At 61.2% G+C, this 23,039-nt stretch overlaps 3 protein-coding genes across 12 annotated transcripts in view; 1 reads left to right on the forward strand and 2 right to left on the reverse strand.

Moving 5' to 3' along the window:
• Window positions 1-8,988, reverse strand: part of EXD3 (exonuclease 3'-5' domain containing 3) — a 75,161-nt gene extending 66,173 nt beyond the window's left edge. For 4 of the 5 annotated variants that reach the window (XM_055541678.1, XM_055541675.1, XM_055541676.1 and 1 more), the window contains exons 1-2: window positions 8,828-8,988; window positions 4,750-5,034 (exon numbers count right to left, since the gene is read on the reverse strand). The gene's annotated coding sequence lies outside the window, so the exon portion shown is untranslated. The remainder of the gene's footprint in view (window positions 1-4,749; window positions 5,035-8,827) is intronic. The other variant, XM_055541677.1, reaches the window with a different exon arrangement.
• A 51-nt stretch (window positions 8,989-9,039) lies between these two features.
• NOXA1 (NADPH oxidase activator 1) lies at window positions 9,040-20,019 on the forward strand. Of its 5 annotated transcripts, none has more exons than XM_055541680.1 (14): window positions 9,040-9,507; window positions 11,360-11,442; window positions 12,249-12,357; window positions 13,383-13,517; window positions 13,781-13,888; window positions 15,973-16,029; window positions 16,259-16,302; window positions 16,742-16,868; window positions 17,957-17,996; window positions 18,228-18,286; window positions 18,479-18,633; window positions 18,797-18,908; window positions 18,987-19,101; window positions 19,181-20,019. In XM_055541680.1, exons 1-14 carry the CDS (start codon window positions 9,331-9,333, stop codon window positions 19,267-19,269), a joined length of 1,410 nt encoding a protein of 469 aa, XP_055397655.1. In that variant the 5' UTR covers window positions 9,040-9,330; the 3' UTR covers window positions 19,270-20,019. The 5 variants fall into 5 exon arrangements, with proteins under 5 accessions (XP_055397655.1, XP_055397657.1, XP_055397656.1 ...); XM_055541682.1 differs by having other exon boundaries at window positions 19,189-19,315; XM_055541681.1 differs by lacking the exon at window positions 18,797-18,908.
• On the reverse strand, window positions 19,653-22,589 carry ENTPD8 (ectonucleoside triphosphate diphosphohydrolase 8). 2 transcript variants are annotated; one of them, XM_055541685.1, is made up of 9 exons: window positions 22,322-22,589; window positions 22,123-22,240; window positions 21,474-21,624; window positions 21,210-21,369; window positions 20,887-21,117; window positions 20,553-20,813; window positions 20,265-20,375; window positions 20,041-20,178; window positions 19,653-19,943 (listed from the first exon to the last, which is right to left on the reverse strand). In XM_055541685.1, exons 1-9 carry the CDS (start codon window positions 22,445-22,447, stop codon window positions 19,752-19,754), a joined length of 1,488 nt encoding a protein of 495 aa, XP_055397660.1. In that variant the 5' UTR covers window positions 22,448-22,589; the 3' UTR covers window positions 19,653-19,751. The 2 variants fall into 2 exon arrangements, with proteins under 2 accessions (XP_055397660.1, XP_055397661.1); XM_055541686.1 differs by lacking the exon at window positions 20,265-20,375.
• Window positions 22,590-23,039: the final 450 nt, after the last annotated feature.

Raw genomic sequence — 23,039 nt, forward strand, 5'->3', positions numbered from 1 at the left:
TGGCCCGTGTGGATGCCTGCCGGCCTCTCTGCATTGTGCCAGGCCAGACGCGGCTGGCATTCGACTCTGGGGAACCTGTGGTCGCCTCCAGGGCAGCAGCCGCGGGAGACTCCCCCCACAGGTGGGTCTTCACGCAGCGTCCTCGCCAACACTGGGTGATACTGGGCAGTCTGTCTTTCTCACTCCCTCCTTCCCAGGGGCTTGATTCTTAACTTCTTGATTTGACTTCAGGATTGTTCCTTTCTTTAAAAATCAGACTCACTAACTCTAAACACAGACGGTGACTTTCAGGGACACCGCGGTGGTGGTCTCTGGCCCCCTGGATCACCGCCCTGGCCTCCCACGGCGCAGTGCTTCCCCTGCAGCACGCAGGAACCAGCCCTGGGAGTCTCGGCCACAAAGGTCTTCAGTACCCTTTCTCACTGGGTGCCAGGCAGCAGCAGGAGCAGGGGCAGAGGTCAGCGGTCAGCAGCCCCACCATCTGGGTGGAGGTTCCTGCTCCCTGCCTGTTCTGACTGAGGCTGGTCACAGCTTTTCTTCCAAGGAGCAAGCAAACCCCAGTCTCCTGCATTGCAGGCTGATTCTTTGCCACTGAGCCACCTGGGAAGCACCTTAAAAATTGCATTTTACATTGACTACTTAATGTCATGGGGACAAAGCCTCCCCATGTGGCACGAAGCTGTCACCAAAGCAGCTGCTGGGAATAAAGGGCCTTGGGCCCCGGCCCACTCGGCACTGGGGCCACCCACCGGCCCTCTGGGTCTTCTCTTTCACTCTCTGAATCTTCTAGATATTACACAATGAACACACTCCACCTCGTATTCATGAAAAAGTAATCAAACCACAAAGTTAGTTTTGAAAGTTAAACTACGATGGACTCTTAGCTCTAGAGAGGAGTTGGGCACCCACCTGGGTGCCCAGGATTATGAGCTGCAAGGCGGGCCTCTCCTGTCACCGCCTCTCCACGCCGCCAGGCACACCTGCCGTCTCGAGGGGTGGCTGGTGGTCCTGCCTCGGGGTGACCCAGGCTGCAGCCAGGGCTGGGGGCTGGGACCCCAGGCCCAGACAGCGAGCACTTCTGAGCCCGACTGGTCTTCACCCACCGGCTACTCCAACCGCCCTCCCCCAGGCCTGTTCTGACAGGAGGCCCTGATTTCCGAGGAGGTTCCCATGTTTATTACTGTAACGTCAGGGTTCGGTGTATATGCCGTTTACGTGTGTGGCTCTCACCTTTCGTGAGTGTTCAAAATTTTTTTCACTTTCATTTTCCCTTAATTACTCTTAGCAAAAGGTTGTATCATTGGTCTTTCCAAAGAACTAGTTTTGGGGGACTTCCCTGGTGGCCCAGTGATTAGGACTTGGTGCTGTCACTGCCGTGGCCTGGGTTCGATCCCTGGTTGGGAAACTAAGGTCTCTCAAGCTCTACCAGTTCAGTTCAGTCACTCAGTCGTGTCTGACTCTTTGTGACTCCATGGACTGCAGCACTCCAGGCCTCCCTGTCCATCACCAACTCCCGGAGCTTGCTCAAACTCACATCCATCAAGTCGGTGATGCCATCCAACCATCTCATCCTCTGTCATCCCCTTCTTCTCCTGCCTTCAATTTTTCTAGCATCAGGGTCTTTTCCAATGAGTCAGTTCTTTGCATCAGGTGGCCAAAGTATTGGAGCTTCAGCTTCAGCATCAGTCCTTCCAATGAATATTCAGGACTGATTTCATTTAGGATGGACTGGTTTGATCTCCTTGCAGCCCAACAGACTCTCAAGAGTCTTCTACATGGCAGTTCAAAAGCATCAATTCTTTGGCGTTCAGCTTTCCTTATAGTCCAACTCTCACATCCATACATGACTACTGGAAAAACCATAGCTTTGACTAGATGGACCTTTGTCAGCAAAGTAATGTCTCTGCTTTTTAATATGCTGTCTAGGTTGGTCATAGCTTTTCTTCCAAGGATCAAGCGTCTTTTAATTTCACGGCTGCAGTCACTATCTGCAGTGATTTTGCAGCCCCCCAAAATAAAGTCTGTCATTATTTCCATTGTTTCCCCATCTATTTGCCATGAATTGATGGGCCCGGATGCCATGATCTTAGTTTTCTGAATGTTGAGTTTTAAGCCAGCTTTTTCACTCTCTTCTTTCACTTTCATCAAAAGGCTCTTTAGTTCTTCTTCACTTTCTGCCATAAGGGTGGTGTCATCTGCATATCTGAGGTTATTGATATTTCTCCTGGCAATCTTGATTCCAGCTTGTGATTCATCCAGCCTGGCATTTCACATGATGTACTCTTCATAGAAGTTAAATAAGCAGGATGACAATATACCACCTGACATACTCCTTTCTCAATTTGGAACCAGTCTGCTATTCCATATCCAGTTCTAACTGTTGCTTCTTGACCTGGATACAGGTTTCTCAGGAGGCAGGTAAAGTGGTCTGGTATTCCCATCTCTTTTAAGAATTTTCCCACAGTTTGTTCTGATCTACACAGTCAAAGGCTTTAGCGTAGTCAAGGAAGCAGAAGTAGATGTTTTTCTGGAATTCTCTTGCTTTTTCTATGATCCAGCAGATGTTGGCAATTTGATCTCTGGTTCCTCTGCCTTTTTTGAATCCAGCTTGAACATCTGGAAGTTCTCCGTCCATGTACTGTTGAAGCCTAGCTTGGAGAATCTTGAGCATTACTTTGCTGGCATGTGAGATGAGTGCAATTGTGCGGTAGTTTGAACATTCTCTGGCATTGCCTTTCTTTGGGACTCAAGTTGCACAACATGGCCAAAAATTAAAAAAGAACTAGCTTCTGGTTTTACTAATTTTATACCTCCTGATTTAAGTATTTAATTAACTTTTCTCTTTTTTTTTCTTCAGATATATATATATATTTTCAGATTCTTTTCCAATATAGATTATGACAAGATATTGAATATAGTTCTCTGTGCTGTATAGTAAATAGATGCTTGGTGTTTATCTGTTTACATAGAGTTGTGTGTACCCGTCAATTCAGAACCCTAACCTATACCCCCTTTCCCCTTGGGTCGTCACAGGTCTGTCGTCTACATCTGCGTCTGTTTCTGTTTCCCTGGTACGTTCATTCATGTCACATTTTAGACTCCACACGTAAGAGACATCATGTGCTGCTGTCTTTGACCTACCTTGCTGCTGCTGCTAATTCGCTTCAGTCGTGTCCGACTCTGTGCGACCCCACAGACGGCAGCCCACCAGGCTCCCCCGTCCCTGGGACTCTCCAGGCAAGAACACTGGCGTGGGTTGCCATTTCCTTCTCCAATGCAGGAAAGTGAAAAGTGACAGTGAAGTCGCTCAGTCGTGTCCGACCCTCGGCAACCCCATGGACTACAGCCCACCAGGCTCCTCCGCCCGGGATTTTCTAGGCAAGAGTACTGGAGTGGGGGCCATCGCCCTCTCCGTTGACCTACTTTACTTAGTGTGATAATGTCTAGGTCCATCCATGCTGCTGCAAACAGCATCATTTCATTCTAAGTTTTTCTCTATATTAATTCCTCCTGCTTCCTTCCGTTTCTTCTGTTTATTTTTGACTTTGGGGGGGGGGGGCTGGTTTGCTCTCCACCAGAGATGAATGCTTTCTGGTTAAATGCAGGCTTCTTGGATTTGCCTTTTGTTGTAACAGCCCTGATGGTCCTCTTCCCTCTGGCTGGCCCTCCTCCTCCCTGGAGGCCCCCAGGCCGGCCCTTCCCTCTGGACTCCAGAAGCCACACCTGCCCATCTGGGGCAGCACTCGGTCGCTACTCTGTTGGCTCCACGTGACGCACGCTTCTTCTTTTCAGGCTGTTTCTGGCTCCAGGTTTGTCGCTGCCGGTTCGCGTCATGTTTCCTCCCCCTTCCTCGCACTCTGGCTTCTCCTGGAGATGGGGCACAACCTGGGGGTGGGCCCTGGCCGCAGAGCTGTCGTGGGCAGGATGCCACATGGCTGTGCAGGGGGCCTGCGAGTGGGAACTGGCTCGGGAAGCAGCAGCAGCGTGGCCTCTGCTCTGAAACTGCATGAGGGGCTCCGTCTATGAGAGCAGAGACAGGTGAGGAGCCGCCTGCAGGTCCAGGGCACCCAACGCCCGGCTCCCTGGAGACGCAGCCCTTCCCCACAGCGTCCTGCAGGACAGAACTACAAGTTCCCCTGTTTATAGTCTCCTTTCAGCTCCAAACCTCCAGGAGACAAATCTTGAGCCACTTGCGTGCATGGCTGCCCTGGTGTGCAGACTGCCCCGGCTGGGAAGCCCTGCTCGCATCTGAACGAGCCCCTCCTGGCATGTTGCCTTTCCTTCCATAAGGCTTCCTGGGGGGGCGGGACTGGCCCTCAGTACCCAGGTTCTCTGTCGGTGGTCCCTGAGCAGCGGAAGAGGCGGGTGTGCTGAGCCCCCAGGAAACGTGGTCACCCAGCGCTGGGTCAAGGGGCTCTCCACGGGCTCATGTGATGGGCACAGCCCGAGGAACCCAGGCTCCACGCAGTGACCTTGGACACCAAGTGCCTCTGTCACGTGTGAGCCTACATTTATTTTCTGAGAGAAAAATCTTATCTGGCATTTGGCTTTTTTCTTGGACGTGCCCATTGTTTAAAAAGAGGAAAAACAAAAAAAAAACCCAACCTCTTGTATTGGGCTAAAATCAATTCCCAAATATCCAAAACTCCTGCCCATTTGATTGACCCCTGAGCTCCAGAATTAACCAGCTATTAAGTTTCTTGGGAAGCAAGTTCCAGCGCTAAGCTTGCCTCTGAGCTGAGTCCTTACCTCAGGAAGCGGTTCCCTCTCCCGGGCTCCCTCCGGTATGTGTTCCCTCACACACTCACGTGTGAGCTGTGTGCTCCAAACGGTCTCAGCAGTGCTGGTGACGTGAGCGGCCGGGAGCTCTCATGGCCAGAGGTGGAACAGTGTCCTGACGGAAGCCGCTCCCAACGCCTCCACTGCTGCTGGGAAGTAGATTTCAGCTCAGACACAATGAAGTGTTTCTGAACCACCTTCTTCAGAGCTGGAAGAACCTTAGCGGTCACTGAATCACTCCAACTTTCAGAGTATCTGTAAAACAGAAAAACTTGTAATTGAAACCTTCTTAAGGATTTTTTTAATTAAACATTTCATTTTGAGATGACTATAGATATGCATGTACTTGTAAGAAATAATAAAGAGACGTCCCATCTACCTTTCACCCCAAATCACAAGCAGGGCATCGTGTGGATTAGAGGAGAGCCAGAGCACGGCAGTGCCACGGAGCCCTTGCTGCCCTCTGCAGTCGCCCCAAGGCCCTGATCTGCGAGCGGCCCTGGCAACGCTGGTCGCATCTCCGTTCACATCGTCTGTCATTTCAGGAAAGTTGCACGGATAGAACCACACAGTCTGGCCTCTGTGCATCTGCGCTCACTTGCCACACTCCCCTAAGACACACACGCGTCGCTGTGTGTGCTCAGTGCCCAGCGCTTTTGCAGAGTGGGCTCCTGTGGTGCGGACGCAGAGGCTGCTTGGCCAGCACCGCGGGGCACCTCGCCTGCTCCAAGCTCTGGGCTCTGAGGGGGCAGAGCTCAGCACCACAGAGGCAGCCACAGCGATGCTATTCCTTCATCTTTACTGTTTGGGGGCCATGCCTCAGAGCATGTGGGGCTTCAGTTCCTGGACCAGGGATTGAACCTGTGCTCCCTGCATTAGACGTGTGGAGTCTTAACCACTGGCCTGCCAGGGAAGTCCCTTTGTTCATTCTTTTATTGTGAAAATAGAAAAACACAAGATTAGTGGGCACAGAGGACAGCCAGACGGTAATTCAAGGGACCTGGGGGAGCAGGTGCCCAGAGGAGGTGGAAGGGGCAGGGAACACAGGAGACCCAAAGGACATGTGTCCCAGAGGCCAGGCACCGAGGAGGGATGAGTCACAAGGAGGCCCGCCAGAAACCCCGACGGGAGTTTGGGTGGCACCCCGGCAGGATGAAGAATAAAAAGCATTATGGAAAGACAGTCAAAGAGCTATGCCGAATGACCGCCTGACCCACCAAAGCCACTCCTGGGGGTGCACCCAAGAGCACAGAGAACACAAGGCCACAGAAACACCCGCAGTGTGTGACTCACAAGAGCCAGACAGCGGGCCCCCTGGAGTGCCTCAGCGGGGGTCCGTTTGATCAACAAAATGGGTCCATCCACACAATGGAAGTGACTCAGCCTGAAAAGGAACGAAGCACTGACCCTCCTGCAATCTGTGCGGACCTCAAGCACATGATGCTGAGGGGGAGATACCAGATAGAAATCTACGCGCTTTGTGATTCTCTTTATACGAATAGTCCAGAAGAGGTGAATCCAGACACTGGATGACTGGTTGCCTCGGGCAGGGATGACCGGGGTGGGGGTGGGGGGCGGGCGGGGGGCTGCAGTGGGGATGCACTGGGGGCAATGGTGGCACAGCTCTGTGAATCTGACAGAAACACAGAATTGTTCATTTTAAAATGAGCTGTATGATTTGTGAAGCACATCTCAGTATCTAAACAGCACCCGGCAAAGGAAACGGAGACGCTAAATCCTGCCAATTCTTAAAAGGAGTCTGGCTGTAAAGGAGCAAGGAGACATGTGGGCTGAGGGCGGGGGCTTTCTGTTCAAGGTGGGAATAAACACAGGACGTCTGTATAGAGGGGAAATGACACCGGGGGGAGCGCCCCCGGGAGACACACTGGGGACACGGCAGCACTCCGAGGGAGCAGGCACGTTCTCAGGGAGGAGGCAGATCTGGGGTGCAGGCACCGGGGATCCCTTCCAGCTGGGAGGCAGGATGGGTGGAGGTGAGGCCAAGGAGGGAAGGGAAGAGACTGGGCCAGGGGAGGGGCGAGCTCCCAGGGCAGGAGCCACGTGACCCACCTGAGGCTCGAGGTTACTGTGGACAGAGACAGGCCAGTGGGGCCAGGCTTCTCCTGCCCAGAGAGAGGGACCAGAACCTGGACAAAGAGTTTGGGGGGCGCTCCTTGGAAGAAAAGTTATGACCAACCTAGACAGCATATTACTTTGCCAACAGAGACATTAGTTTGCCAACAAAGGTCCATCTAGTCAAAGCTATGGTTTTTCCAGTGGTCACGTATGGATGTGAGTTGGACTATAAAGAAAGGTGAGCACCGAAGAATTGATGCTTTTGAACTGTGGTGTTGCAGAAGACTCTTGAGAGTCCCTTGGACGGCAAGGAGAGCAAACCACTCAATTCTAAAGGAAATCAGTCCTGAATATTCATTGAAAGGACTGATGCTGAAGCTGAAACTCTAATACTTTGGCCACCTGATGTGAAGAACTGACTCATTGGAAAATACCCTGATTCTGGGAAAGATTGAGGGCAGGAGGAGAAGGGGAAGAGGAAGAGATGGTTGGATGGCATCACCGACTTGATGGACGTGAGTTTGAGCAAGCTCCGAGAGTTGGTGATGGACAGGGAAGCCTGGCGTGCTGCAGTCCATGGGGTTGCAGAGAGTCGGACATGATTTAGCGACTGAAGTGAACTGAACTGGTGGGTGGGGGCTTGGTGGGTAGAGGACATGAGCTGCAAGGAGAGGTGTGGGTGGGGGGCTGCAGGAAGGAGGAGGCCCAAGTGGGCGGGTGGGAGGGCGCAGCTGAGCTCAGGGACCCTCAGGGCTGCAAGGGTCCTGAGGCTGTACCAGGCAGGGCGGTGGGAGGCCCGGGGCTGGGAGGTCTGGTCTGAGGAAGTGAGCGTCCACACGGGAATTCGGGGAGGAGAGGAGCACATGAGAAGTGGGGGCTCTGCCCACCTCCACACCAACAATTTGGGAACCTCAGCGCCCCACTGGTGAGAGAGCAGCCTCCTCGGGGGCGCAGGGCCCAGGAGGCCTTCCCAGTCGACAAGCATCATCTCGCAGCCCTGTTGGCTTGTCCTCAGTGACTTTGGTCCTCAGGGAAGGAAGCTGAGTCACAGCCCCAACTGAGCAGGGAGGGTGGCCAAAGTCGGAGGCAGGTGGCTCTCTGCCAGCCGCCCAGGACACACACCTCCCTGGACCCTGGAGGATGCTCAGGCATAAGGGCAGAGCCTGTGTCCGGGAGTTTCCAGGGTTCGTGCAGTGATGGGAACGTTTCTGCGCCAGCATCGAAAGGCCGCGGTGCCCAGGTGTTTGGTCAAAGAGTCACATGTTGCAGTGAAAGCATTTTTCAGATGAGATTAACACTTAAAACAGTAGACAAAACGATAGAAAGCAGACCCTCCGTGGCAGGGGCGAAAGGGCAAAGACAGGCCCCCTGAGGAGGGACGCTGTGGCTCTCCCAGCCTGTGGGCGCCTCAGACAGATGCAGCCCCCACGGCTGCAGCAGCGCGTCCTCCCCGCCGGCCACCCTCTGTGAAGGCCCTGGGGCACCGCGGGGCTGAGCCGCGTGAGACGCAGAGGGAGCCCCGCGGGACGCGAGCGGCGCCGGGCGGCCGGGCACCGCAGGGCCCCGCCTCCGCCGGGACAGAGCCCCAGCGCCCCGAGGGCGGCCCGCGTCCCCGGAGGGCGGCCCGCGTCACCCCGAGGGCGGCGCACAGCCCTGGGGGCTTCCGCTTTCCCTGTGGAGAGGAAGGGGCTTCCGGTGTTCACGGTGTGGCACCGACACAGGGCAGGCTCGGGGCCCTCAGCGTCCCTGCAGGCGGGCCGAGCCCGGCGGGCTGAGGGCCTGACAGACGCCCCCACAGGGCCGTCGGCCCCGGGCCACGGCCAGCTTCCGCGCCGAGCCCCCAGCCGCCCCTCCGGCGCCGACCCGGGGCCCACGGGTGACCCGCCCCCGGCCCCTCCCAGCGGCGCCCGCGTCCAGCGCCGGCCCGCGAGGCCCCAGGATCGCTTCACGGCCCGGCCCCGGGGCCTCTTACCTGACACGGCAGGGTCCGCCCGGAACCTTAGCGCGGCCGCGGCAGCGGCGCCAGAGGCGGGCCCGGATGGTTTTCCCCAGCGCACCGAGGCCGACTCCGAGCCGTCAGCGGCGGCGGGAAAGCGTCGGCGCGGGAGCTCTGGGCTCAAGTCCAGAAGGGCGGGGCCGACTCGGGGACGGGGCCGGGCCTCCAGTGGGGGCGTGGTCAGGGGGGGCGGGGCTTGCGGGCCTTCCTGGAGCCCCTGACGCACCTGACGCACCTGGCGCTCCGCCCCGCCCGCACCAAGTACCTGGCGCAGGAGCGTGTCCTCGCCCCTTCTGTCCGCCTCGAAGGGCTCCCTCGGCCCGCGCTGGTCTCCGGATTCCGGAGCCCCGGCCTCGCTGTCCTCTGCCCCCAGCACCCCCGGGCCCGAGGCAGGACCCTCACGACCGCCCCCTGCGCCTCCCGCGATCCGGCCGGGAAGCGCCGACTTCCGCGTGGGGCCAGGCGGGGTCCACTCCACCATGGCCTCGCTCGGGGACCTGCTGCGCGACTGGCACCAGGGCGCGGAGGCCGTGGCGCGCGGGGACTGGGACTGCGCCCTTCGCCTCTTCTCGAGCATCTCGGAGCCGCCCGCCAGGGTGAGCTTCAACGTGGGCTGCGTGCACCTGCTGGCCGGGGACCCGGAGGCCGCGCTGCGGGTGAGCCAGGGGGCCCCCAGGCTTGATCGCAGAGACCCCACCTCAGGGGATGCAGCTCTCTGCTCCTGGTGGCCGGGGCTGGAGGGGTGGGGTGGCAATGCGTGGTGCGATAGCTGCAGGGGTGAGCCCAGGGCTCCCACCCTTCTTCCCTGATGGCCACCTGGGGACTCCCCCCACCCCAGCGTTCTGCTTCAGCGAACACCTATGCAAGTGGGACCTGTGTGTCCAGGGGGCACCCTGTTGAGCTGAGTCAGGGCCAGGATGGGGTCACAAGGCTCCAGCACAGCTTCCACTTGTGGGGACCGTTTGCCCCACTCTGCTGTCCTGCGGAAAGGCCGAGTGCTCACTGGCTCGGGTGCTCTTGATGGAGGTGCTAATGTACCTGCAGAGGCTCGAGGCTGGATGGGGCTGGGAGGGTTGCTGAGGTGCAGGCTTTGGGTCAGATCTTCAGCAGACACCTGTGGCGATGGCCAGGAGACAGTCTCTGGTTGGTGCCTAAACCCCAGATCTGTGTGCTCACCTGTCCCCCACCCACTCCCCAAAGCAGAACCGAGAGCCAGATGTATGCACGGGCACGCACACACCTGCCTCTGCTGAGGGCCTGGCAGGGCCATTCCTGCCCTTCAAGCCTCCGGGTTCCTCGCGGTGGTGCACACCCCGTGGGCGATGACAGAGAGCAGTAGCACCCGCACACTGCTCGGGTCCCCGAGGGCCCCCAGAAAGAGCCAGGTTCCCGCGCCGTTCAGGCCAGCGGCGACGGCTGCCGAAAACACGTCCAAGGGGCCTGCCCTGTCGTTCCTCACATGTGTTCGAATCTACAGTTATCTCAGCAGCAATGTCAGTGTTAAAATGTTATCCGGCAATGGGGATATCATCACTAGATGCCACGGGGTCAGTGGAATGAGGCCAGTCCAGCCACTTCCTCCTCTAAACCTCGAGTTAATCAGAGAGGGGACAGAGGTTCCCGGCCAAGGGTGTGCACGTTAAATTCTCCTCCACCCTAATTGGAGATGGAGTAGCAGAGGCATGTTTGTTGGAAAATTTTAAAAAGCAGATGGAACAGCTACAATCAATAAAGCTGATTTGGACAGGGTGAGGGGACCTGGGGCTCCGTCTCTGGCAGGAGCCCCCCAGAAGCTCCTATCGGGCCGCTCTATGTGACAGGATAAAAGGGTTTCCCTTGTGCTGAGTGGCCACATCAGTGCCCGAGTGCTGACCCTCAACCTCTGTCAGACTCAGCTCAACAAGCCCCCACTCAGCCAGGTTTGTTAGAGTGGGACCGTGACACCCTCCAGTGGCCTGTAGTTAACTTGATGGCTGCTGGATGCACTCCTTTTGCTTGTGTTTAACTGATGGCTGCTGTCCTTAAACGACATCATTTCTGAGTTCCGTTTCAGGAAGAGCTGGGCTTCACGCACATATTAAGACTTTCGTGCTACTGTTTTCTGATTCTAATAGGTGAGACGTGTGTCTTTTTGTGTGAACTACCAAAACTAGGGCTTGAAAGAGACAACAGTCTTAACATAACTCCCTCCCACAGGGAGGTAACTATTATCTACGCGCTGGAGTGTTTCCTTGTCCCCGTGGTTAACATATTGGTCCGTGCTGCCACCTAACTACCCCCGAGCGGTCACCAGAAAACACCTGGGGAGTCCAGGCAGGTTTGCATTGAGGCCGTGACACCTGCGCCCCTTGGACTCAGAGGCCCCTGGGCAGGCGAGGGAGACTTTCTCTTGCAGGTGACCATCATGTGGCCAGAGGGCTTCCTTGACCACTGCTGGGCATCCCTGTCTGTGACACGGGGGTGACGGGATTACAGGCCCGAGCAGTCCACAGACATTTCTGTCCACAGGCATTTGACCAGGCGCTGACCAAGGATGCCTGCTTGGCTGTCGGCTTCCTCCAGCGCGGAGTGGCCAACTTCCAGCTGGAGAGGTGAACACAGACGTCCCCTCTTCCTTTTCTGATGGCCCTTCGTCTCTGCAGAGTCCTTCCTGTGCTCCTTTCTGCCTATGGTCACCTCCTCTGGCCAGCTCCCCCTGGGCTGCTCCGTAGAGCCCGGGGACAGGGGGCATGTCTCTCTGTCCCCACACCGGGCTGCACAGTGACCCTGGGCTCTGTGCGGAAGAGGGTCACAGAGCACTTCTGCTGGCTCCCCTCCTCCGTTCCTACACCCTGGACTGCAGGGACGGCATGATTCTGCCCATTCTGCCTTCGGGAAACCCAGGAAAGGGATGGAGGAATGGCGCATCCCAGGACTCGGCAGTGTGGGGGGAGGGTCCTCTGCCCACCTGGCTGCGCTAGGCCCTTCCCAGAGAAGGAATCAGAGCTGCAGGGCAGGCCTGGCGCCCATAGAAGGCCCAACACAGGGCGGTTGGGCTCCAGGGTGACCTTCTCATCAGCCCGGAAGCCTCCCCAGGGGTGATGAGAATCCTGGTCAGGGCTGGGGCTTCCAGCCAGGGTCTGGGTGGGGAGGCCTGCAGGACAGAGACCCCGGAAGCAGGCAGGACACGCCTAGGGCACTCTGCACCTGGAGGTTCGGGAGAGGGCCTGGGGTGCAGGCCGAGGAGCCCGCGTGCAGCGCAGCCCGTCTGTGTGGACCCTGTGTGCTGAGGCCTGCCGACCATCGCTGCCTCCGTGCTGCAGGAGGGGCTGGGGCGGGGGGCAGGTCTGGGCCAAGGTGGAGCCCTTGCCCTGGGGCCACCCGGGGCCCCCACGCCAGGCTCCCCTACTGCCCACAGGTTCCAGGAGGCCCTGTCTGACTTCCAGCGCACCCTGGCCCAGCTGAGGGACAACACCGCCATCGACTACACCCAGCTGGGCCTGCGGTTCAAGCTGCAAGCCTGGGAGGTGAGCGTGTGGGGAGCGGGCCAGCAGGAGGCCGTGTGGCTGGGCCCTGGGGGCTGCCTGTGGGCGGGCAGCCGGGGTCCTTCCAGGGCTGCAGGCCCCACCCTCTGGGCCCTGCCGCTTTGTCACCGAGGCAGGTGGGCCCGAGTTAAGTGAGGTGCTCCCTCTGGCCAGAGGTGCCCCAAAATCCCAGCAGGAGAGGGCAGTGTCGGAGGTCAGTGAGAGGTGGCGGGGTGGGCGGGGCAGGAGCTGGCCTGGCAGTGGGCCCTGGCGTTCCTGCCCTGGGCTTGGTGCTTGGCTCAGTTCCTGGCCTCCTGGGAAGTGGCTGGCACTGAGAGAAAGGCTTGGGAGGTGCTCCCACCGCTCCCAGAAACACGCCGCATCGCAGCCTCTGGGAGCCGCAGTGTCCGGTAGGTCAGCTGTGGGGGGAATCCCACCAGGGTGGGCCAGGCCCCAGCCCTGGCCTGCAGGGCGGGGTTTGGGCTTGGCATCTGTGGCCCGGGCAGCCCCGTGGCAGCGGCTCTAGGAGTGCACAGTCCCTGCAGAGCGCGGGGACAGAGGCTGCCCCGGGCAGTGCTCCATCCTCCCGGCAGCACTAGACGACTTGACTGCTATCGCCCAGCACGGGAGGGGAGGGGCAGACAAGAGGCACCCCTCAGATAGCGCCCCAGACTCTTGGGGTTTCAGGGAACAGGGCAGCACAGGCAGGAAGGGGTCAGGCTAAACGCAGGACAGGCATGAAGGCTGAGCGGATGCTTCCAGAGATGGGAGATGGCCTGACGTTCAGAGCAGAAGAAAAAAAGGGAGGGCTGGTTGACTCTGGCTGGGGAGGTCCAGAGAGAAACCAGCCAGGCAGAGCCCACCCCGGGGCGGGAGCCAGGGGGCACCTGGAAGAGCCCTGGGCCACTGTGTCTGGGCAGCTCAGGGGCTGGACCAGTGCAGGGTCGGGTGGGGCCAGGTGGTGGCCCTGTGGGGGAGGGGAGTGCTGGGCCTGTCGTCACCCCGCCCCCCCTCCCCGCCCCCCTCAGGTGCTGTTCAACGTGGCTGTGGTGCAGAGCCAGCTGGGGCTCTGGGCAGAGGCTGCCTGCAGCCTGGGGGACGCCATCTCCAAGGTCCCGGAAGGGGCCCGCAACGACCTGGACATCGCCCTAGGCCAAGTGCAGGTAAGGGGCAGGCGCGGGGAGCCAGGCTCCTGAGCTGACTCGTGGGGCTTGCCAGGTCCACAGCCTGCAGTTTTGGGGCTCACATTCATCTAGCCCCCCAAGACCACCTATATGAGATAAAGAAACGTCTGGAGGTAGGGGACCCATGTGCCTTGCGGGGGATTGGCCTCCCACAGGCCATGGGAGTTGGGGAGTGGGCCGTCCTGCTCTGAGGCCCCGGGTGGCTCCCGGCGCTCAGGGCTGCCCTCTCCGGCCCCCTCCAGAAACAGGTCCCCCTGCAGCCTCGGCAGGTCCCCAGGGGTGAGGTCTTCCGGCCCCATAGGCGGCACGTGGAGCACCTGGAGCCTGTGGATTTCCTGGGCAAGGCCAAGGTAAAGGGAGGCAGCTTTTCGCTGCTTGGGCCCAGGGCTCAGGGTCAGTGGCGCCAGCAGGCCGCAGGCGGGCAGCCAGGCCCTGTTGAGCTCACACTGTCCCGAGCGCTGGAGCCATCGAGGCCTGGGGTGCGAGGGGGGCACAAGGCTCCCAGGTCAGCAGTACCTCTAGACGGGCTCACGGATGGGCCCTGGGACCTGGAGGCGGAGCCACCGGAAGCCGCTGCGGACCCCCAGCCGGCGTGGCCCTGCCTGCCTCAGCCCCAGCCTCGCTCTCCTGGCTTCAACCTCGCCCTGCGTTTCGGCCTCAGGGGGCAGGACCCTGGAGGAACAGAGCGGTCTGGCACGGCCACCTCTGCCCAGCCCGGGGTCCGGGAAAGCGGCACCGGCAAAATTGCTGGCTGATGGGGTGCAGCTCACCCCAGGGTGGGCTGGTGTGCGGGGAAAGAGGGTTCCCTGTGCACAAAGGAAGGCTCACTCTGGTCTCCAGCTGTGGCCTGGGCCCCTGATGCCCCGGTCACCCAGGGCCAGGCACTGGGTGTCTTAGCTGGAGGGCTGCCTGGAGGAGGCGCTTCTGAGCTGCATTAATCCACCCACTTGGAGCCCTTACCTGCCGGGGTCCAGCCCCAGCTGATCCAGGGTATTCGAAGGAGAGACGGCATAGGCGAGGGTCAGGGAACAACTGCTTAATTAAACGTTAATTAAGGATATAAAGAGTAGTAGAATGAGGATAGCTCAGTAGGAAAATTCAGTGGAGAAAAGAGGCTGAGTAGCTTGGTTTACGCGGGGGACCAATAAAACTTCAAGACAAGAAGTTTGCACCACTTACGTAGGCCGCAGGCGTCCTTCCATTCTCCCGAAGGAGAGGAGACACTGAGGCCTCCCCGGTCGGATCTTAGAAGCCCAGGCAAAATTAGTAAGCATGGTGGGTTCCGCGCTCCAGATGGAGACTCAACCAGAGTGAGAGAGAGAGAGACATGGGGAGACCAGTCTTTCGAGGAACTGATCCCAATTCTTTATTTTCCATGGTCTACTTTTATACACTGAGATGTTATGCAAAAGTCACGCGGGGTCAGCAGTCCTGACTTTTATCAAAGTCAGGTGCTTCATACAAATGTATACAGAGGTCTTAGGGGTGTTACATCATCTTCTGGCCAGGGGGCCTGCTGACAATTTATGACCCTCTCCTTGTGACAGCGGTCAGTCAACCAGGACACTTATTTCTCCAGGGGTGATTATTCTTAAAACAGACGCCACCCAAATAAAGTTACATTCCTATAGGGTGAGGGTGTAGTGGGTTTTAGTTAAGGAAAGAATTTACTTAGCCTAAGGTCTAACGTGATTTATATCAAAGGTTAATACTTATTTCTTTTATATATTCATTAATGTGTGTAAGGGCAGGGGATATGGAGACTTAGCAACAAACATTGGCTCAACAAATGAAAAAACCCTTCACCAATACAATTTCTAATCAGCCCATTACACTTATACTAATAATTTTCTAACTTTTCTAAGGAACCTGTTTTTAGAAGGTTTAAAGCACCTCGTGCCTCTCATGGTTGGGAGGCTGTGAGCAATCACATGTGGCCGGACAAGCCTGTCAGGCAGGCCAGAGAACCTTCAGAGGAGTTTGTAGGTTAAAACACTCTTGTCACGCCCAGGAATTATTATTAACTGGAGCTCTAAGTTAACTCCTTCTCCGAAAGAGGTGGTGGGGGACAGCCCCCCGTAAAGTCAGAGGTGTAGGTGAGAGCACAAAGTAGTAAAGTAGGCAGGCTCTGGTTATGGGGGTAGATGCTCGAGGATTTCCAGGGGGACTCCTGAGGCTCGATCCCGCCTTTGCGTATGTCGAGCCTCCTTCCTCATGACCTTTGCCATGGGCGGAGTGCCTCACACCGGCCCCCAACACTTACCACAGGAGGTGACTGTTTCTATGAAATAAGAACATTTTAAAAGTGGTACTGGAAATAAGTCACACAGATGAGCCAGGCTCTGGCAGGCCTACCAGGCAGGCGGGGACTTGGGGTGCAGGTGGGCAGCGGGCCGGGCACCGCTGAGGCGGCTGCCCCTGCTGACACTCACAGGTGCTGGCCTCTGCCCTCCCCGCCGACTCCCACAGGGTCGCCCCGCCGCAGCCACAGGTAGGCGAGCCGCCTCCCGCCCCCCCCCGCGTCTCCTCTGGCGTTTGCAGGTCGGGGCCTCCTGGATAAGGGTGCCTGAACCCTCCCCGGGGCTCCCCGTGTCCCTCCAATCTAAACTTAGGGGGCAGCCCATCCTGGTGAGAGCCTGTGAAAACCCTGCAGCCTTGCCCCCTGGGCCCCGGGGCTCCTGGGGGTCTGCGTCCTGAGGAGGGGTCATGTGTGCCCACAGGCTCTGGACGTGCGTGGTGAAGCCAGGCCTAGGGCTGCTACACGGTAGGAAGGGGTCAGCACCCACTTCTCCTATCAGCAGGGGCCCTGCGAGGCCTGCCTCCCGGCCTGACGCTGGAGCTCCTGGGCAGACCTGCTGCGGCCACTCAGGGCCAGGGACCGGGGGCCAGCATGGCCTGTCCCCTTTCCAGACTGTCCAGGGTCCCAGTGTGGTGGGGGGCGTCCTGCCTCGCTCAGCCCTCCCATCTGTCCTGAGCCCATCCTGCCCCCAGGGGGAGAGCCCACCCCCGCTCAGGCCGGGGGGGCACCAGAGGCACCGGTGGGGTGCAGCTGGCCACAGGCTGCAGGAAAAGCCCACCAGACGCAGCCTTGCAGGTGGCCCTCTGAGTGGGGGGCTCCTCTCCAGCTCGGGGCTCTGCAGGCCCACCTTTCACGAGGCCTTGCCTGTGGGTGAGGCCTGGGAACGAGGGCCCCTCCCCTCCAGGGCCCGTGACACTGCCTCGGGCAGAGCTGACACCCCCTGCAGTCCCAGGACACCTGCTGACACGGAGATGGAGGTCAGCTCCGGCCAGGCTGGGCAGCACGACCGTGGCATGCTGGTCACCCACAAGGTGGGTGAGCCCTGGTGGGGCAGGAAGGGGCCACAGCATTTGCAAGACCCCCACCCCAGGCTGGGCTTGGGGGACCAGCCCCAGCAGGGCGTCTCAGGCCAGGCAGCTTGCCTCATCGCCTGCTGGGGACAGGGCTTTGGCTTCCTTAGGCAGGCCAGGGGCCGGGGGAGCCAGCTGCAGCGACCAGATGCCAGGAGTCGGGGACACAGATGTTCACAGGTGCTCAGAAGGGAGCTGGGGGTGCTCCCCACCCCGGACCTGGGAGGGCCTGCAGTGCGTGCGTCAGAGCCGTGAGGCTTCCGCCCCTCAGCTGGGGCGCCCGGCCTTCCTTGCTGGACGCAGGACTCCCCGAGATGCCCCAGGGGCTGCGTGCAGCTGAGGAGGGGTCGGCTGGGGCTTCTCAGGGCAGGTGTGCCTTGAGGGGTGGGGCACCAGGAACCGTGAGGCCGCCGTGAGGGAGTTAGAGTTAACCACAGAGAAAGCGGCCGGCTCACTCGCTGGGCTGATCAGTGCTCTTGAAAGCTGTCGGTTCGTGACCACTGTGCTGAGCGCTAGCCTTCCAGACAGAACGACAGCAGCTCCCTGACTGCTTTTAGCAGCCGGCAAATCTGATGGAAAATCCAAACGCTTCGTGTGCAAACTCAGCCCACTTGGTCCACCCTGAAGTCGGAGTCTCCATCCGCGGGTCAGGTGGCCTGGGCTGGGGACTCTGCGTCGTCCCACCCGCAGCACGCCCGCGGCTTGCAGTCCCGGCACAGAGTGATGTCCAGCGGATCCCTGACTTCAGCCCTAGCCTCCGGGGCTGGCTGGGACCCCTCAGCTGCAGCCGCCACCTCCTGGATGGCCAGGGGAAGACAGCTCCGCACCCACAGGCACGGCGGCCTGTCATCTCCCATCCGTAGGGATCTGGGTCACACTCCAGGCTGACCCGTGACAGGGCTGAACTGGTGGCCTCCTGCCCGGCTGGGCCATCTTGCAGGCCGTGCCCCTCACCCCCCCGGGTCTGCTGGGCCCAGCAGAGCCCCTGCCCCCACCCTCTGCCCCGACCTGAGGCCCAGCAGAGCCCCAGCTTGTGGCTTTCCTTGCAGAGTACCCACGGGGAGCACGCTGGCCAGCAGGTTCCTCCAGGTGAGGCCCCGTGCGGGGCCGGGTGTGAGGGCCCCCTGGGGGTGGGGTGCTCTCAGGGCCCAGGCAGGTGTCTAAGGGGAGTGCTGGGAGCAGCTGCTGTGTCCTCCACGGAGGAAGCTGGTGGCCTTGTGGTTCCCGGGGCGGGGTGCCAGCAGCCCCCACTCTGACTTGCTCCCCTCAGGGGACAGCAGTCACCTGACTCCCTGGCTACCCCCTCCTTTCTCCCTGCAGGGCTGCTGGCAGCCGGGGGCCCCAGCCCTGGCTCTTCTGAGGAGCCCGCCGGCACAGGGGTAAGAGCCAGCAGCTCTCACATCACCCTCACTCCCCGAGGCCAGGCCCCTCTCCTATCCAGCCGAGGAAGCCTCCCAAGTCGTGGCCCCCGCCCCACCACCTCTCCCCCCCTGCCCTGCCCCCTGGGCTGGAAGGCCACCCCGGCCAGACCTGGGGCCTTGGGGCCCAGACACTGTTCTGCCTGCACCCAGGGAGCGGCTCCGGGGGGCTCTGAGTCCTTGGCGACCGTCACCGTGCATTGTGCCCTCACCCTGAGCCTAACGGCCCCGAGAGGAGCTGATCTGTCCAGTCTGCGGGCCCTGATGAGCCAGGCCCTGCCCCCCAACGCCCAGCGTGCCCAGCTCAGGTGGGCTGGGACGACGTGCAGGGCGGGAAGGGGGCTCCGGGCTGGCCACCTCTCGGCCTTGCCCTGCAGGAGGGCCCGGTCCGTCAGAGGCTTTCGAGGTCAGAGGTTAGCACCCTCTGAAGCCCCTCGCCTGCGCGGCCCCCTCTGAGGCATCTCTTTGCAGTTACCAAGACCCTAGCGAGGATGGGCGCTGGGTGCCCCTCTCTGGGGAGGAGGCACTGCAGAGAGCCTGGCGGGACGCGGCCGGCCCCGGGGGTCTGCGGCTGCAGTGCCGGGTGAGCTGGGTGGGCGCAGGGGGCGGCTGGCCCTTCTCCCGGGGCTGAGCGCACCCTCCAGCCCTCGTCCTGCCACAGGGAGTGGGCGGCCGGCCAGTCCTCTACCAGGTGGTGGCCCAGCACGTCTATTCTGCCCAGAGGCCCGAGGATCTGGCCTTGCAGCCAGGAGACACCGTGGATGTCCTGTGTGAAGGTAGAGCCTGCGCTGCCCGGGCCGGGGGGTGCCCGACCAGGGTCTGCATGCAGACACAGTAACGACCCAACCCCCGCAGTGGACCAGGCGTGGCTGGAGGGCCACTGTGACGGCCACATTGGCATCTTCCCCAAGAGCTTCACTGTCCCAGCTGCGCGGCGCGCCTGAGAAGCTCGGCGGAGGAGGCTGTGGCGGGGAGGGTTTAATAAAAGCATCTGCCTCCCACACGTGACCTGTCTTGGCCTGACTGGGCTTCCAGGGGTGCGGGTGGGCTGCTCGGGAGAACCCCACGGAGCTGGACACCGGCTCTGCCAGAGACCCCATGGCCCACGGCCAACCCCTCCCAAAGAGCCAGCCGCTCTGGCTCCAGCAGGCACCCCCACCCCAGGCCGGAGCCGGCCCTACACCCGTCAGCCTGCCGCCACCAGTCCAGGTGCCGCTCGGGTCCCAACAGCCTGGCTTCTGTGCAGAGGGTCCCGGGAAACAGGCTGGGGTGCTGGGAGCCAGGGGCGGTGGTCGGGGCCTCCACAGCCAGGGCGACCCCGGGGGCAGAAGGGGGCCGTCTGGTGGCCGGCCGGAGCCCCCACGACGAAGGCCAAGGCTCCTGATGGGGAGGGCGCTGGGCCTCGGCGGCAGCAGGGGCCGCAGGCCTAGTCCTGGAGCCAGAAGACCTGCACCGCCACGGCCCCCAGCGTGGCTGCGAGCGTCAGCACCACGAAGACGACCCCGGCCGCCCAGACGCCAAAGCTCTGTGCCCAACCCTGGGCGGGCGCCTCGGCCGGGATCAGGTTGGTCAGGTTCAGCATGTAGCCCAGCGTCCAGCCGATGTCAGCGCCGCCGGCCTGTGGGCCACACCCCGGCCGGGGCTCAGGTCAGGGCCGCGGGGCTTCGGTCCTGGAGCCCCACCCTTCCCCAGCCCCCCAGGCCCCCAGCTGTCACCTGCTGGCGGAATTCGATGCCTCCCCAGGTCTCCTCACTGAACCCGTAGCCCTCGACCAGGAGCGTGAGGATGTATAGGCCCGAGGCACAGTAGTCCCGCAGCCAGCGGTCCTGGCCCGGGGGCGCGCTCGCCTCCACCTGTGGGCCGGGAGCCCAGTGAGCCCCTCTCCTGCCCCCCGCACCCCCACCCCCCTTGGTGAGTCTGCAGCCCGGGGCTCACCCACCAGCTTCCAGGGCCGCAGGCAGAACTCCCAGATGGTGGCGTTGGCCCCGCTCAGTGACGGCTTGGAGGTGAGGTTCAGGAAGTGGAAGGTGTAGTAGAAGTTGGAGAAAGCCTGTGGGGAAGGGCAATGTGCCCTTGTGGGTGGTGCCCAGGGGCAGGGGCCCAGGGCGAGCCGGGCGCAGCCCTAACCCTCCCCACCCAGGGTCCCAGGCTCCCCAAGGGCGCCAGGGGTTGGGACCCTCAGCCTCCGGGAGGAAGCTGGGCCCCGAGGGCAGGCCGGGGGGCTCACGTAGAACTGGCCCTGCACGGGGGGCTGGTAGACCCCGGCGAAGGCACAGTCTTCTCGGCCGTCACAGCTGGAGAAATTGAAGAGCTTCCGGAGGGCCTCGATGCAGGCCCCGGGGTTCCCCATGCCCTCCACGGTGATGTTCTGGCTGAGGTCTGGGGGCGCTGCCGGGGTGCAGGGCGACTCATACAGGGACGCCAGGGCCAGCGTGCCCCGGTAGCCGCTGTGGTAGCAGGGGTGATGGACCAGGAGGCCCAGGCTGGCCTGCAGGAGGACGGATCCTCTCAGAGCCCCGGCCTGGCCAGCCCCCTGCCCTCCCCCCAGGACGCAAGCCCACCTGCACCAGCTCGGCCAGCAGCCTGCTCAGCGCCTGGTCGCGCCCAAAGCAGAGGTAGCTGTGGGTGTAGACGGTGTGGTTGGCACCGTAGAGGTGGAAGGTGGCCTGGGTGGTCTTGTCCAGGATGGGGCCTCCAGGTACAAAGGTAATCTGGGTGGAGGCCCCACCCATGTCCAGGGCGCCCACCAGCGTCTCCTCCAGAGGCTGGATCCACTCTCCAGAGAAGGAGTACTGGGCACGGACGGGGGCACTGAGTCCCGGCCCGGCCGCATGGGCCACAGCCCCTCCCCCACGCCCTGCCGCCCTGGGGCCGCCTGTGGCACCTTCACCAGCAGGCCAAGGACGTAGTTGATGGTGATCCAACCAAAGGCGCCTTCGTCCTGCCCCGTCAGGAGCTCTGCGCCCCGGAAGTCCACCGGTGACTGGCCCAGGGCCCGGCTGACCGCGGCGAACACATCCTCCGCCTGCGAGCGATTCTTGCGGCTGCACAGGGAGGGTGGGGCAGAGTTGGCCGGAGCTGCCCCTGTTCACCGACCTGGGTGGCGCCTCAGCCCCAGGGGCACGTGGACCCCACGCCAGCCCCTCACCTGAGCAGCCGCATGCCGGCAGTGGCCCCCAGGAACATGGGTGTCTCATAATGCTTGGCCTTTGGGATCAGCGCTAGCGCCTCCTCCAGGCAGCCCTGCAGGCTCTCGCCGACCCGCGCAGGGTCGGAGGCGTAAGAAGAGATTCCAGGCCCTGGAACACAGCACCCAAGGTGAGGCCCCAGGCCCCGAGGCTGGCGGAGCTGAGCAGGCCCGAGGGAGGTGGAAAGGTTGCCCTGCAAAGACGAGTCCCCGTCCTCACCCTCAGAGCCTGCAAAGGGGACTGTGTTTGCAAAAAGGTCCCTGCAGGTGTAATTAAGTTAGGGGTCTGAAGACGAGATGACCTGGCTTCCCTGGGTGGGCCCTAAACCCGACGACCAGTGTCCTTATAAGAGATGGAGGAGGGGGTTGGAGGCACACGGGGAGAGGCTCAGGAGGGCCCACGCCGGAGCCTCAGCCCAGCACCCACTGACCAGTTGGGCCCCTTGGGCGACTCACGGAGCTCTCTGAGCCCTTTTCCTTCAGGTCGATTCCCTACTGCCCGGCTCCAGCCTGCACCACAGCTTTCCAAAGCCCTGTCCAGCTGAGAGCCCAGTTGGGCAGCGGCCGGCAGCTCCCAGCCCCACCCACCACTGGCAGACTGTCCACTGACCTTCCGCCTGGCAGGCCAGGGCCTGGCTGACTATGCCGGTGTCGTTCTCCTTGTTGGCCGGCCACTGATACACAAAGAGGGACGTGTGGGAGGATCCAGCGTCGAACACGATCCCAAACTGGGGGTGACACCGGGGTCAGGAGGGCGTGGGGGCAGGCGCAGCCCAGCCCAGCCTCTCCGGGAGGGCCCAGGGGCACACCTTGGTGTCTGGAGGCAGGAGGACATTGATGGTCCCCACCAGGACGAGAAGCAGCGCGGTGAGGCCTGAGACCGCTGCGGCGCCCAGCAGAGCCGTGAAGACCCGCTGCTTCCAGGTCAGCCCCATGCTGGGGGGCAGGACTGGCACCCGTGGGGCCACGGGGGCACCCCGACTCCGCTGGCTGGAGTGCCCCTTGTCCTCCCCAGGGCTCAGGTGGCCCACTCCTGCTGGTCAACGGGCAGGGCCAAGGACCACGCTGTAGAGCCGGGGTGCCTGCCCCGTGCATGGCATCAGATGGCTGCAGGGGCCAGGCGCCAGGATGCCCGGTCTGGCAAGCTAGCCGGCCACATACAGTGCAGAGGGGGCGCTGGGGTCACACCAGGGGCCAAAGAGCCACCCCCGTGTTGTTTGGGAGCCCCTCTCCCCCCACCCCTAGGACCCTGCTCCCCTCCCATCCCCCACCGGGCAGGACTCTCAGCTCCACACTGACCTCAGGGACCCAGGACCCCACCTCTCCCACCTACCAGGCTCCTCCCTGAGGCCCCCACCCCAGGCCTCTCCCAGGGTGTTTTCTGAGAGCCCTGAGGTCAGGCCTGAACCAGGTTGGGACAGGAAGCTGCCTGGCCACCCCACTGTTGCCAAGCTGCCCGCGTGGAGCCTGGTGAACAAGGTCAGGAGGGTCCCGGGAAGTGCGTTGTCTCTCCCAAAGGGCCGAGGA

Source organism: Bubalus kerabau, chromosome 11 (assembly GCF_029407905.1).
Source record: "Bubalus kerabau isolate K-KA32 ecotype Philippines breed swamp buffalo chromosome 11, PCC_UOA_SB_1v2, whole genome shotgun sequence".
In the NCBI taxonomy this organism is placed as follows: domain Eukaryota; kingdom Metazoa; phylum Chordata; class Mammalia; order Artiodactyla; family Bovidae; genus Bubalus; species Bubalus kerabau.

Bases quoted from the DNA above. Each gene is read 5' to 3' on its own strand.
- ENTPD8 (XM_055541685.1), bottom strand. From the start codon at position 22,447: ATGGGGCTGACCTGGAAGCAGCGGGTCTTCACGGCTCTGCTGGGCGCC. The intron at 20,814-20,886 runs GTGGGCTTGCGT...GTCCTCCTGCAG, and splicing joins TGCTGGCCGAGCTGGTGCAG to GCCAGCCTGGGCCTCCTGGT. The intron at 20,376-20,552 runs GTGAGCCCCCCG...CCTTCCCCACAG, and splicing joins CCGTGCAGGGCCAGTTCTAC to GCTTTCTCCAACTTCTACTA.
- NOXA1 (XM_055541680.1), top strand. From the start codon at position 9,331: ATGGCCTCGCTCGGGGACCTGCTGCGCGACTGGCACCAGGGCGCGGAG. The intron at 13,889-15,972 runs GTAAAGGGAGGC...TGACACTCACAG, and splicing joins ATTTCCTGGGCAAGGCCAAG to GTGCTGGCCTCTGCCCTCCC. The intron at 19,102-19,180 runs GTAGAGCCTGCG...CAACCCCCGCAG, and splicing joins CGTGGATGTCCTGTGTGAAG to TGGACCAGGCGTGGCTGGAG.